Genomic DNA, 13,733 nt, shown 5'->3' with positions numbered 1-13,733 from the left:
TGGGCCTGGAAGGCCTCCACCAAGAATCAGGAGAATGTAGCCAATACCCAGAGTTTGGAGGATAGTGCCGCTGTGTAAATGGTCTCAAAGAACAGAGGGTTATTTGCAAGCCTTGAGGGCTAATGTAATATGTTCTGCTTACTTGCTTGGTGCCCCTTATCCCTTTTCCTCTAGTTTCTCCCACTTGTAATGGAAATGTCTAGCTTGTGCCTGCTTGTTCTACCACTGCACTTTGGAAGCAGATAACTTGTTTTCTAGATTTCACAGATGAAGAGGAATTTTTCAGAAAATGAGATTTTGAACTAGGATTTAAGACTTTTGTTAATGATATGATGGGGTGAATGTGTTCTATATGTGGCAAGGATGTGAATTTTGGGGGGCCAAAGGGTGGAATGTCATGGGTTGAATTTTATCCCTTCAAAATACCTATCAATTTGGCTATGCCATGATTCCCAGTATTGTGTGATTGTCACAATTTTGTCATCTGATGTAATTTTCCTGTGTGTTGTAAATCCTATCATTATGATGTTAATGAGATGGATTAGCAGCAGTTATGTTGATGAGATCTACAAGACTAGATTGTGTCTTAAGCCAATCTCTTTTGAGATATAAAAGAGAGAAGTGAGCAGAGAGACATGGGGACCTCAAACCACCAAGAAAGCAATGCCAAGAGCAGAGTGCATCCTTTGGACCTGGGGTTCCTATGCAGAGAAGCTCCTAAACCAAGGGAAGATTGATGACGAGGACATTCCCCCAGAGCCAACAGAGAGAGAGAGAGAAGGCCTTCCCCTGGAGCTGGCATCCTGAAAGCGGACTTCTAGCCTACTTGCGTGTGAGAGAATAAACTTGTGTTTGTTGAAGCTATCCACTTGTGTTATCTCTGACGTAGGAGCACTAGATAACTAAGATGGCATGGTGCTTCTGTCTATAATGCCATATTGGCTCCACCTCCTCATTGAGTCCTTTTAACAACCTGAGAGGTATGTACTATTTTCATCCCCATTTTACTAATAAGAAAATAAAACTTGCTCAGCATCCACTGTGAGGAAGTAGTCGCCTTGAATCCTGGCTGTTCAAATTCAGCTCCCACTTTCTTAACCACTCCTCATTATGTAATGTCCCTTTATCTTCCATCCCCATAACCTATCCTTCATATCAGTTCAAGCAGCCCATTCCACATGGGTTGTTTGGTGTACACAAATGCACTTTACTCAGAAGTGAGGATTTCAGCGTACAAATACACATTGCATTGATTAACACTAATCACTTTGGCTCAGATTTTTCAGAGTTTCATTGATGAGGATTCTCCAGCTGTCTTGAATCAATTTTAAAAAATCAATCCTGCTCTACTCCTTGGCCATATTAAGCTAATTTCCGTTTGCAGCCTTTTCACCCCTTATCCACGCTACATCTGATCTATACGATGAATTCTTCTCTGCTTCATCTCTGGCTGTTCTCTTTCCAGTCAACACAGTCATGTAATAGTCATCAGTTTTATCTTCTCAGAGTCTCTACTAATTCCTGGCTCCTGAAAAAGAGACTGTTTTCTTGTCTAAGATGATCACTCTTCTGGTCATAAACTTACAGCCACCTTCTCCCCATGAACAGGTGTTGCCTGTTGATCTCCAGAAAATCCATATATCCCATATTCTGTGCTCAAAATACATGCCCTGCCCTCTCTCTTAATGAATATCGTAGATTCTGAACTGTTTTGTGTCACAAAACTTTCCAGACCCGTAGGTAGAGTTCAAATTTGTCCCAGTTAGAAATAGAAATTATTTTATACCATCTCTTATTGATGTGCCAGCCTCTGTCAGGGGAATCCGTGTCTATGTAAAGCCATCGCTACACAGTTTAGCTGTTGCTGGAGAAGTGCACTGTGGTACTGTTGTAATTAAGGGTTTGTCTAGGTTCAGTTAAGAACTCCTATGCGCTACTGTGTGCTAAGTTGGCAGATGAACTTTACTCTAGGCAAAAATTTGACATGTGAGCTCCATACCACTCCAGGACTGTGGATGCATTTGGTATTATCAGTGCCCCTCAAAAATGATGCTGTCTGATCAGTTGCAGTCCTACTGCATCATGCTGGGTAGAAGTGGTAAAAATAAAATGAAGCAATGAGATGAAATACCAAGCATCCTATCAAAGAGGTAAGCAACCCATTCAAATTATGTCATCAGAGAAGATAAAAGAAGCAGCTGTACAGGTTAGACACCCTAGGGGATCTTTTTTGAAAGGCAACTGAGAAAATCATATATCCAGACCATAAGAGATGATTGGTTAAACAAATGATCAATTGGAAGAAAGAGGTAAAATTCAAGAACACCAGGAGGATAAAGTTACCAGCACCAACATTAAGTTAGGGATATTGGGTAGGAATAATTTGCTGAGACTCAGTCAGAGTGGAAGACTTTTTATTACATGTGTATATACTTCTGTTCTTCTTGGTGGAGCACATACTCCAAATTGACATTGTGCTGAATTTCTGACTCTGATATGAAGTAACATTTACTTCTTTCTTAGATACTCATATTTTGTTATATTTCCATATTTTATAGTTTTTCAATAAATGCTCTGCATATCAGTGGCAGACATAGTTGAAAGAATATAATGTGGTTACAAGGTTAGATTACAGCTGCCTGTGTAATAACCAGGAATTGTGTACTACCTTTTTTGTTTGGATTGACTTTGGCCTCTTTGTCCTCTGTGGTCATTTAAGCCTCTTGGCTTGAAGGTAGTCTCCAAAAGTAGACTGGCAAATGGTCATTTTATTTTCCCAATCTATAGGCAATTTTAAAAACTCGATGGCCAGATCACCACTGAAAGATGCATTTTAAGAGTCTGGCAGTGGAGCCTCTGGTATTTATTATAAAAGATTTAGCTTACAGTGCCCAGCACAGTGTGCTAGGTACTTTCTAGGGTTCAGGAAAGATACACGGTGGAACCTATGAGAGCTAGAACTCAACAGGACTGCCTTGCTTTTCTTGGTCTTGCAGGTTTTCCACCTTTGACAGTCTTACCGCTTTTCTATCACTCTCTATTAGGAATCCTACTTCGAACACCCAGAAACTGTTTCTTTTCAATTTTATAGAACTTAAAAAGAAACTTTTTTTTTTTTTTATGATTTATGTGTTTATTCAAATAATGGACAGATATGTGCCTAAACTATTCAAGAAAAGATACGGGTAAAATTCACTTTTTCATAAAAAACACCTAATATCAACTGTTCGGTATGTTTTTGTTTTTTTGATGAAATCATTTAAAACAAATTTCTAATTCTGTAGACTTATCAAAAAAAAAAAAAAACTCTTGGTCTCCTTTAACTTTTCCATATTGCTTTAAAGCCTTTATAGAGCTGAAAACATGTGTTTGACTGAAAGGCTCAGGCCCCTCTAATGATAGGTCTTCATCAAACCTTTCTTTCAGAGATAAATTTCTCACTCTCTTGTCCATGGCTGTGAAGGAATAAGCTTGTTTTTTTAAAAAAGGAAACACTTACAAAAGTTCAGGAATATATGGTCTTATCTTCTCAAAAGTGTATGTATCTCAAACAAAATGAAAACTATTATCTTAGTTGTCTAGTGCTGCTGTAACAGAAATATCACAATCGGATATGGCTTTAACAAAGAGAAATTTATTTCTTCACAGTAAAGTCGGCTAAAAGTCCAAATTCAGGGTGTCAGTTCAAGGGGAAGGCTTTCTCTCTGTGTTGGCCTTCTCATCAATGTTCCCCAGACTAGGAGCTTCTCCGTGCAGGGACCCCAGGTCCAAAGGACGCGCTGTGCTCCCAGCAGTGCTTTCTTGGTGGTATGAGGTCCCCCTGTCTCTTTGCTCACTTCTCTTTTATATTTCAAGAGATTGCCTCAAGACACAATCCAGTCTTGTAGGTTGAGTTCTGCCTCACTAACACAACTGCCACCCATCCTCCCTCATTAACTTCATAGAGGCAGGATTTACAACATATAGGAAAATCACACAATACTGGGAATCACGGGCCAGCCAAACTGATAAGCACATTTTTGGGGGGACATAATTCAGTCCATGACAACTATCAACATCATTGTCTTAGGCTGAGTTCTCTAGAGAAGCAAAACCGGTAAAGCATATGTAGAGAGAGAGAGGGAGAGAGAGAGATTTATGTTAAGGAAATGATTCACATGGTTGTAGAGGCTGGAACGTCCCAACTCTGTAGGTCAGGCTGGAGGCTTCTCCTGATTTCCATAGCCACAGGGGCTGGGAACCTGAGATCGGCATGTCAGACCGCAGGGCTCTGGCTCACAGGCTGTGAAAACAAATGAATCCCAAGATGGGCAGGCAAGATGGCAGGTAAGCTGCTGGCTGAAATCCCAAGAACCTGAGGTCTGATGAACAGGAGCCAGATGCAGGATACAGAGTGAGCAAAAGCTTGTGAGTCTTGCGAGAAAGCCCACCTATATTTCATGCAGGCCACACCCCAGCAGGAAAATCCCTTTCAACTGATTGGTACCTCCCAGGAGGTCCCATCATGGAGGCGATCACATCATCATATAACTGCCAAACTACATCATGAACGGTAAACTACTGAGAACCATGGCCCAGCCAAGCTGATACATATCCTGATCACAGTCATCCATACGATAAAACTAGTACACATCAGTAAAGTACTTGAGAAAAAAACCTCTTAAGAAGATCGTTTTTGCTTTTGTACATACATTGAATGTGTTAAGTGAGGAAATGCTTTATTTTGGGGGCAAAATGAGAAACATTGAAGGAAAAGATTTCAAGGAAATGAAGGAGTGGATTTTGGAAATTGTAATGATGTGTGTCAAAATTACAAACAGCCAAAGCCAAAACTAAAAAAGATAAGGAGAGGAGTAAAACCTCTCAAGACAAGGAAAAGGAAAAAATACTTTGCTGAATCTTATTGAAAATTAAGGAATTTATTAGTATCTTCTTTCAAACTTACAGATATTGTTTTTCACTGGAAAAAATTTACAGGCAAAAAAATAAAAGAGAACAAAAAAGGCAAAATGTAAAGACTAGATGTACTCGGAGAACAATAGTGATCCACAGCGCAAACTCACACGTAGTAACTGTGCCAAAGGGGTGGAAGACTGAGCCCTTGGCTCTGACGCTTGTACTCCCTGGAACTATTTCCTGCTTCCACATCTGCACTTCTTCGTTTCGAGGTTGCAATACCAACAATTTTCTGGTTCCGTTCTCATCTCGCCGGTTCTGGCTTTTCAGAGAATGTTGATTAGCCTGAAGTAATCATTTTAGTGGAAAATATTCAGTTTTCCTTCTTTGACGGATTTTGCCCTTACACGGGTTCCAGCTTTTGGAGGTTTTACTGTGTGATCAAAGGAGGAAGGGAATGGAACCATCTCCCTGTATCAGAACTGAGCTTCACCTTCACCAGCTGCACCTGGCTAGTTCCCCGGGCACCTTTCAAAAGAGGCTGGTTCCAGCTCAGAACAGGCATCGATTTACGCTTAATCCCTAGGATTCATTCACAGGGCCTCCGTGGTGGGTTATAAAAGCTGAGGAGCCTCTAGAGAAGCTGATAAGCTGCTGAGGTCTAGGTTCATGCCCTGTGGTAGCAAAAAAAGAAAAAAAAACAAAAAAGAAAGTATCCCAGGTGTACTACATGACAATGAGATCGAAAAGGTAACTCAGTGACCAAAAGAAGGCAAAAAGAAGAAAAGCAAATAATCTGGACAGCCAGTCCCCAAATCAGCCAGCATTCAGTTTAAATGCGTATCTCTTTTTCTGACTCTTAACAGAAGCTTTTAGGGGAAGGTCGTATGATCTCACATTATTGAAGTTGCCTTCATTTCAAAAGCAGACTATTTCTCGGTCAGCTTTCCTGGTTGAGGATGCTCCCATTGCCTCTATGTGTACCTGTATAATCCAGTGATTGTTGCTAACTGTATCAGAAATGTCATGGGCAGAGCCAGCCCCTTTACTTGATGTAAACAGAGCTGCCCAAGGATTTTGGAGGAAAAGCTGCCTGTACTCACCCTCCACTGCTTCATTCATCAGCTTGCCAACAGACTTACCAACAGACATAAACACCACATGTGATACAGACCTTGGCCTAAAGGAAGATCTCATGGGGCACTTAGAATGAACCTAAGTGTTCAAGAGCCGGTGTGTGCACTATGGATAACCATGCAGCAATTAATCAAGATGAATTTATTGAACAGTACTGTGTGAGAGATTTTGAGATACACCAAAAAGAGGAAGACCTTCAATGAGATGGGTTTACACAGGCTGCCATAAATGGGCTCAGAAATACCTACTATTGTGAAGATGACCCAGGACTGGCTAACAATTCATTCTATTACACATGGGGTTGCTATGAGTCGAGCCAACTCAATGGTACCTAACAAAAGCAACAACCCTGAAGGAGCAGAAAAATTAGAAGATAATTTTACAAAACCATGAGGTAGCACTGCCTCTGGAAAAGAGTGCTCTTCACTCTGGCAGATTCAGATTCAAGTGCAGAGCTACATGCCACTTGTTATATCAGCTCTGAAACTGGTTGCCATCTCCTCAACGTGACACATGGCTGCCATATGTGTGACAGAGTAGAACTGCGTTGCATCAGTTTTCAATGGCTGATTTTGGGGAAGTAGATCAGAGGTACTTCTGGGTGGACTCAAACCTTCAACCCTTCAGGTAGCAGATGGCAGCTGAGCACATTAACCATTTGCACCACCCTAGTTGTATCAACTTTTGATCTTCCGTTTTCTACAGCTGGGGAGGATAAAACACCTACTCTTAAGGTTATGAGAATTAATGGCATGATATATTTGTGAAGAAATAAAAATTATTTTGAAAAATATTTTATCCAGAATATAACTTCTCTTCGCATCAACTATGGGACATTTCACATTTACAACAATAGTAAAAAAATCTATTTTGTGCATTAATGACATACATCTAGCAGTAACAAATACTGAGGTATGAAGTGAGAGTAATGCTGGCTGTGATAGTTAAGGTTATGTGCCAGCTTGGCTGGGCCATGATTCTCAGTGGTTTGACAGTTATGAAATGACATAATTTGGCAGTTATATAATTGATGTAATTTGGAGGTTATGTAACGATATAGTCGTCCTCCATTTTGTCACTTGACGTGGTCATCTCCATTTTTGCATAACACAGATTTCACATAATGACCTGGTCTTTGGAACCTAACCATGTTGATAAATGAGGAAAAGGTGTCTTCCTCCTGTAATTCCAAAGAGGGCAAATTCAGCCTTTATTGAGTGAGCCAGGAGATGTGAGAGACAAATGAAAATTGAGAGATTGAAATTCCTGTGTGGAAGAAAAAGGAGATTTAGAGAACGATGCTGGAGGTAATCCCAGAAGCAGAAAAGGCTGGAGCTGCAGGGCCAGTGATGCTGCTGGGAAAATGCATAGAGAGATGAGGCAGCTGGCAATTGAAGAAGTGTAAATACAGATGTTCAGTGGTAAGTTAAAACTGACATTTGCAGCACAGTCTTCAATAAAATCTATATTTATTGATGCTTGTAGAGTTGGGCCCTGCTTCAAAGTTTAATGGCAAGAATCAAGGATGCAACACGATCCTAGTCTTACATGGTTTATAGATAAGGTGCTTGGCTTTTAATAACAATAATAAACTGTATGTAACTTACTGTCAGTCTTTCAGTTTGTCGTACTGTGGTATCTTACATGTTGCTGTGACGCTGGAAGCTATGTCACCAGTATACCAAGTACCAGCAAGCTCACCCATGGTGAACAGGTTTTAGCAGAACGTCGATGTAGGGAGTTTGACTGAATAGGCAAAGATGGGGCTGAGGGTTGAAGTTGCAGCAAGACATTCAAGTGTGACTCTCCTGAAAGTCAGCTGGAAATAATTGGAGGGAAGGTGAAAAGTTAGGGTTGATAATGTTGCTGAACTGAAGCCATTGTTTGCATAAAGTTGATAGTGTAACCCCTTGAAATGTTTCATTCGGGGATCAGGAGTAGATAGAAAAAAAGTAAATGATTAAGGAAGAGTTGGAACACAGATGGTTATAGAAATCAGAGGAAGGAATTCCAAGAGGAACTACTTCATGCTTCCCCACCTCATTAAATGACAGCACCTTTCACAGTTATTCTGGCTGAAACCTGAGAGTCCCCCTGGATTCCTTTCTTTCTTTCACATCCCACACTCTGTCCATCAGCCAATCTCGCCAAATCAGCCTTTAAAAATACAACCTATCCTACCATCTCCACAGCTACCACCCAGGCTAACTCCCCATCTCTCGCCAGGGTAATAGCAGTGCCCTGTAAATTACCCCAATGCTTCTCTTGGCTTCCACAGTCTAAAACTCAGAGTTGTTTGTTTGTTGTTGTTGTTAGGTGCTGTCAAGTTGATTCTGACTCATAGCAACCCTATAGGACAGAGTAAAACTGCCCGATAGGAAAGCCTAGAAGTATGGCTGATGAAGTACTCTATTTAATATGTCAGATCTTGTCATTGTCATGCTCAGAACCCTCCAATAGCTTCTTTTCACACCTGAACGGCCTTCAGTGTCTTGGCTGTGGCCTTGCAGGCCATAGGTGACCTGGCCCTGCCCCCTGTGGGATCTTACCCCAACACTTATCTCTACTCTCAGTGCCTTTCTAGCCGCCCTGACCTTTCCTGGGTCTCCAGCACCCTAAGATTGTTTTTGCTTCACAGCCTTTTTCTTTGTTGTTTCTACTGCCTGGTACTAAGTAACCCACAAACACATTTTCATGGTTTGCTTTTTTATTTTATTGATTCTGTGAGTATACCGAGTAGCAGGCTTGCTTTTGTACTGTATTCACTCTGTGAGTGCACTGAGTAGCAGTAACTGTCCCAGACACTGGAGATACAGAAGAGTAAAATAGACAGTGCTCTTGGTATTCATGGCACTTCTGTTCCAGGAATCAGACAACAAATAAGTGAGATATTTCGTGTGGTTAAAAAACAGTAGGTGCTAATGAGCAAGATCAAGCAGGGGCCAGGGGCAGTGTCAGTGCTGGGTGCGGTGGGAATGAGTTGCAGTTTTACGTAGAGTAGCCGAAAAGGCTCCACGGAAGTGATGTTTGAGGGAAGACTGGAGAAAAGTTGGGGGAACACACCAGCTTGCAGTGAACAGCAAGCCAAAGATGTTGGGGGAGGATTATTCCTGGCACATTTGCGGGAAAGTGGCTAGAGAGCAGAAATGAAGGCTATGGGGCAAGAGCAGAGAGGCAACGGGGTCACGGTATCCAGGAACTCCTTCTCTTACCGGCGTTATTTTTCTTTACAGAACTTGTCACCTGATATTCTCTTACACATCTGTCTTTTTGTGTGTTTAATCTCTCTCTCTCTTTAACTAGAAAATATGCTCCATAAAGACAAGGACTTTGTACTATTCACCCACAGTAGGAACTCAGCAATTTTATTGATGAAATTAATGAATGAAGGGGAGGGTCCTGGTCCATCATGTTAACTGTGGCAGAGTGAAAACAGAAGGGCCCTCAGAGTTTGACAGGAAGGCATTTACTGGACGTGTAGCTCTTATGGATCCTTGATAATAGTATGTGCTTGGGGTGGGGGGGAGCGGTAAAGGAACAGAAGGAAAAACAGCAGGTAAAATGATACTGTCCAGTTCTTCAAGTTACTTAACAATTGAATTAGATGGGTATTATATAGCTGCCTGTGGTATGATTATTTTTCCTCTGACTTATTTATGATTTATTTATCTTCTTAAATAGATACTTTGCAAAATTAAGTGTGTGGAATTATGCTGACCCATTGCATCCCTTGGGGAACTGACAAATCCCACCCTGCATATCATCAACGTAATCTAACTAAGGTGTCTTAATCCCCGTTCAGTCTCATCTCCTGTGTGGGAGGTGTTATCTGTCCTGTGACTTAGGTGAGATTTTAGGGAAGAGATATCCCCAAACTGCAGAGTATGAAATACAGTTAAGCCTGAGTGACGGAAGAGCATTTCTCTAAAGACACGATTTAACGTATGTGAAAGAGCTTTGTAAGTAGTATCAAAGATATATACAAATGGTGTCATTGAAAGGACAGCTGCGTCTCTTCTTGTCTCAGCATGAAAAATTTCAGACCCTCGAGGCGACAACTATCTTGTCATAGAATGCAGCATCCTTTGAAATCGGATATTTACACAGTGTTGTTTAAGAGGAAGCATCTGTGGGCTACAAGTTGTTTATCCAAAATCTTTTGAACGTTTCTATGCTTTCAATTTAAAGGATAGAAATAAAGAAAAAGAAGAGAAATCTCTTCTGCAGTAGGAACGGTAAAGCTTTGTACAGGTGACGTTTTTGCTGTTGGAGGGGCATATATTTGATCGTGATGGAAACAGCCCCAACAAGGTGGAGTTCAAAGAACTAAATAATCAAATGCAAAAATAATGAATTTAGTGAGGCTGTATGAATAACACAAACCACAGAAGTTCCCTTCTGAGAGTGCTGTCATTTTTTGTTAACCTTGGATACTTCCATCTTACCTGATTTTCATCATAAAAAGGAGTTACCGAAGCAAATGAACACATCCCGAGAAGGGTCATCATGGTTCCTAACCAAGTGGTGGTACTGCAGGTAGGGAATCGTTTCTCTTCTGGAGTTCCTAGCTGGTGCAAACAGTTAATGTGCTTGGCTGCTAACCCGGAGGCTGGGGGTTTGAGTCCACCCAGAGGTGCCTCGGAAGAAAGCCCGGTGATCCAGTTCTGAAAAGCCAGCCGTTGAGAACCTTGCGGAGCCCAGTCCTGCTCTGATGCACGTGGGGCCACCACGAGCCCGAATCGGTTCAGCAGCAGCTGGCTTCATTTCGCTTCTCTTCAGCTCACCTTACGGTTTCTGTTCATTGTGGTGAGAAATAGTCTGTGCTGCTTATAAACCTGTGGAGAAATAGTCCTAAAAGGGGGGACACTTTGTAACAAAGTACTGTGTGGGCTTTCCTTACATGTCAGCACATCAGAACACTTTAAAGTTTATGTTACCTCAGAAATAAATAAGGCATTCTTTTTAAAGCCATTTTCAAGATTTTTGCAAAACGAGATTTTAGAAATTATGCATTATGACGGCTTCCTACAGCATGCACTTATTTACAATGTACATATGAAAATATTTTGAAACGGACAAAAGGAGCTTAGAATCAGTTTTATTTCTTTTTCCTGCTCACAAGGCTTTTATTTCTCTTGATTTGGGTAAGATAGAGAATGGCAGGGATGGAGAGCTAGGCGGGTATGTTGTTGCTAGGCTACACCTGTGCCCGGTTAACCTGCTTCCCGACAGCGCTGTTTGCAGAGTGCCACGTAAGAATACACCTTGCTTCCTGGAGGGGAGAAAAAGGAGATTGCTACCCTCTCCGTAGGGAGGCATGAAAGGTGAAAGATACGTGCACAGTGGGCGAGCTGCAGAAAACAGACAGCTCCACGCCTTGCACTGGGTAATGAGAGGTGGGGGATATGGTCATGTTTTGAATGAACTTCAGTGTCTTCAGTTCCAGAACCAGACAGGCCTTACCCCTGCCTTCTTCGTTGTTCTTTTTATTCTACAGTTGTTTCCCCACCTCTTCTCAGATTTACAAGATACATATGGGGTACACTCTGGGTATGTTGCTTTTTCCTGAGGTTCTGCATACACACACACACAATCTTAGATGTGAAGAAGTCCATTCCCAAAATGTAAGTTTGTTTTGTGTGAGCCTGGCTATTACAGGATTCTCAAAACAATAGTAGACATGATTTCTGAATGGCACCCTCCACCTCCCCAGTCCTTCATCCCAGATTAAACACACATCCCTTCACTCCCACATGCCACCAACCCTCCTGATTCAATACATAAGGCTCTGCAGCCCCTTTTCATTAGCTTTCCTAAGATTCTTTTTTAATTGTGCTTTAAGTGAAGGTTAGTTTCTTATTAAACAATCAATACACCTATTACTTTGTGACATTGACTGTCAACCCCGTGACATATCAGCACCCTCCCCTCTCAACCTTGGATTCCCCATTTCCATTCACCCAGCTTTCCTGTCCCCTCCTGCCTTCTCATCCTTGCCCCTGGGCTGATGTGCCCATTTAGTCTCATACACATGGTTGAACTATGTGTATAACTGTTTTATGGGCCTACCTAATCTTTAGCTAAAGGGTGAATCTCAGGAGTGACTTCACTACTGAGTTAAAAGTGTGTCCAGGAGCCATGCTCTTGGGGTTTAGCTTCCCTAAGATTCTGTCAGAAGATAAGCTGTCCTATGTTCTAACACTCCTGTCCTCATGGGCGAGTGCCTTATCCCCATATTCTTCCCCATCATGCTTTGGTACCTGAGGCCCTAGCACTCAGTGTCCACCACAGGTTTACTTGCACTGATGTTGAGTCTCTGCTGTGCAACAACTAGGGAAGCCTCCTTAAAAGAGCTGAGACTGGATGGCTCCTCCTGGTGAAAACGAATAATACTTGGCTCAATAATTGGAGACACTGCTACATCTGTGTAAGACACAAATTTTTAAAATACTTGTACAAATGTTGCTATAAATGTGAAGTCCTTTAAGATTTTATACAAGTAAATACAACAATTACAATGGCAGTCATTCTCTAGATGCATGCCAAATATAATTTTCACAACCTCTGCAATTCTTTCCTTCCTTATGTGTGTGCAAATGTTACTACTGACAACGCTATGATCTTTCTCATTTCAGGTGGACATTGATGTGCATTGTCTTTTTTCCACTCTATAATAAGTCCTATGTTTTTCTGCAGCTTTAAATAAAAATCTTGTTTTTCAGGTTTTAGATAAAAGAGACACTGGCATTTCACTGAAACAAGAAAAAAAGGAAGTTCCTCTTATGAACAAAGGTAAAAAACAGAACTCAGTTTACTTATATTAGCTGTAATGTTTGTGGGGTCTTCAATAAGGCTTTGAAGGCTTCGTGTTTTGAAGGAGCAGAAAAATACTTCTGCCTGAAAATAGTGCCACCAATACTACCACCCTGCCTGAAATTCCTGATAGTAGAGTTATGCCACCCTTAGCAGTGAATTCTATTAGAATTTTGCTGAGGACTGATATCAGGCCTACAATTTTCAGAATCTATTTTGAAAATTATAATGACATGCCCCTATTTTCGATCTTTATGTCCCTTTCTTGCTTTTCATGACTCCTCTGAGATCACTAAGAGTAATCCAAAAAACTCATTTATTAGTTCCTTCATGTCCATGGGATGTAATTTATCTCAGGTGAGACTTAAACTTATTTAAAACATGTAGTTGCCATCTCTATTCAATCTAAGTTTAGTTTCCCTGGATAGAGAAACCAGAAACAAACTGGACTCAGAAAATTTTGTTTTCCTAGCCTCCAACCATTGTTACTATTATAATTAGTATATATTATAAATGCTATTCTTTTTTATTTTAATATTATTCCATTAGCCCAAGCAACAAGTACATTGTTTTTTCAGTCACATTTTTGAAATGTTTTAAAACCTTTCTTTTTCTTTCTAGCAAAACTTAGCTCCATTTGGCTTCATCATCCTCAACCCTTTTTTTATGGGCCCGTGCCACCATTTTGTGTTCTCTCTTTCTTTCATATTTTGTTGCTTAGGTAACCTAACCAGCTATTCATTCACAGTTGAGCCTATTAGTAGGGTCCCTAAGAGTTCACACTTTTTTTTTTTATCTTAATTAAGATAATTTGCCATTCCACAACCAGGATTGCTTTTGTAAGGGTTTCTTAATTTTAAAGCCAATCTTTTAGAGAAATTTCAAAC

The 13,733-nt window shown here is 40.9% G+C and overlaps 1 protein-coding gene across 1 annotated transcript in view; it reads left to right on the top strand.

Moving 5' to 3' along the window:
- MORC1 (MORC family CW-type zinc finger 1) overlaps nucleotides 1-13,733 on the top strand; it is a 212,637-nt gene that overhangs the window by 154,106 nt on the left and 44,798 nt on the right. The window contains exon 19 of the mRNA XM_049857885.1: nucleotides 12,756-12,825. Coding sequence (XP_049713842.1) covers nucleotides 12,756-12,825 — 70 coding nt within the window. The remainder of the gene's footprint in view (nucleotides 1-12,755; nucleotides 12,826-13,733) is intronic.

This window comes from Elephas maximus, chromosome 18 (assembly GCF_024166365.1).
Source record: "Elephas maximus indicus isolate mEleMax1 chromosome 18, mEleMax1 primary haplotype, whole genome shotgun sequence".
Lineage (NCBI taxonomy): Eukaryota > Metazoa > Chordata > Mammalia > Proboscidea > Elephantidae > Elephas > Elephas maximus.
The sequence above is the reverse complement of the archived record's forward strand: the minus strand, read 5'-3'. Positions and strand labels throughout refer to the sequence as shown.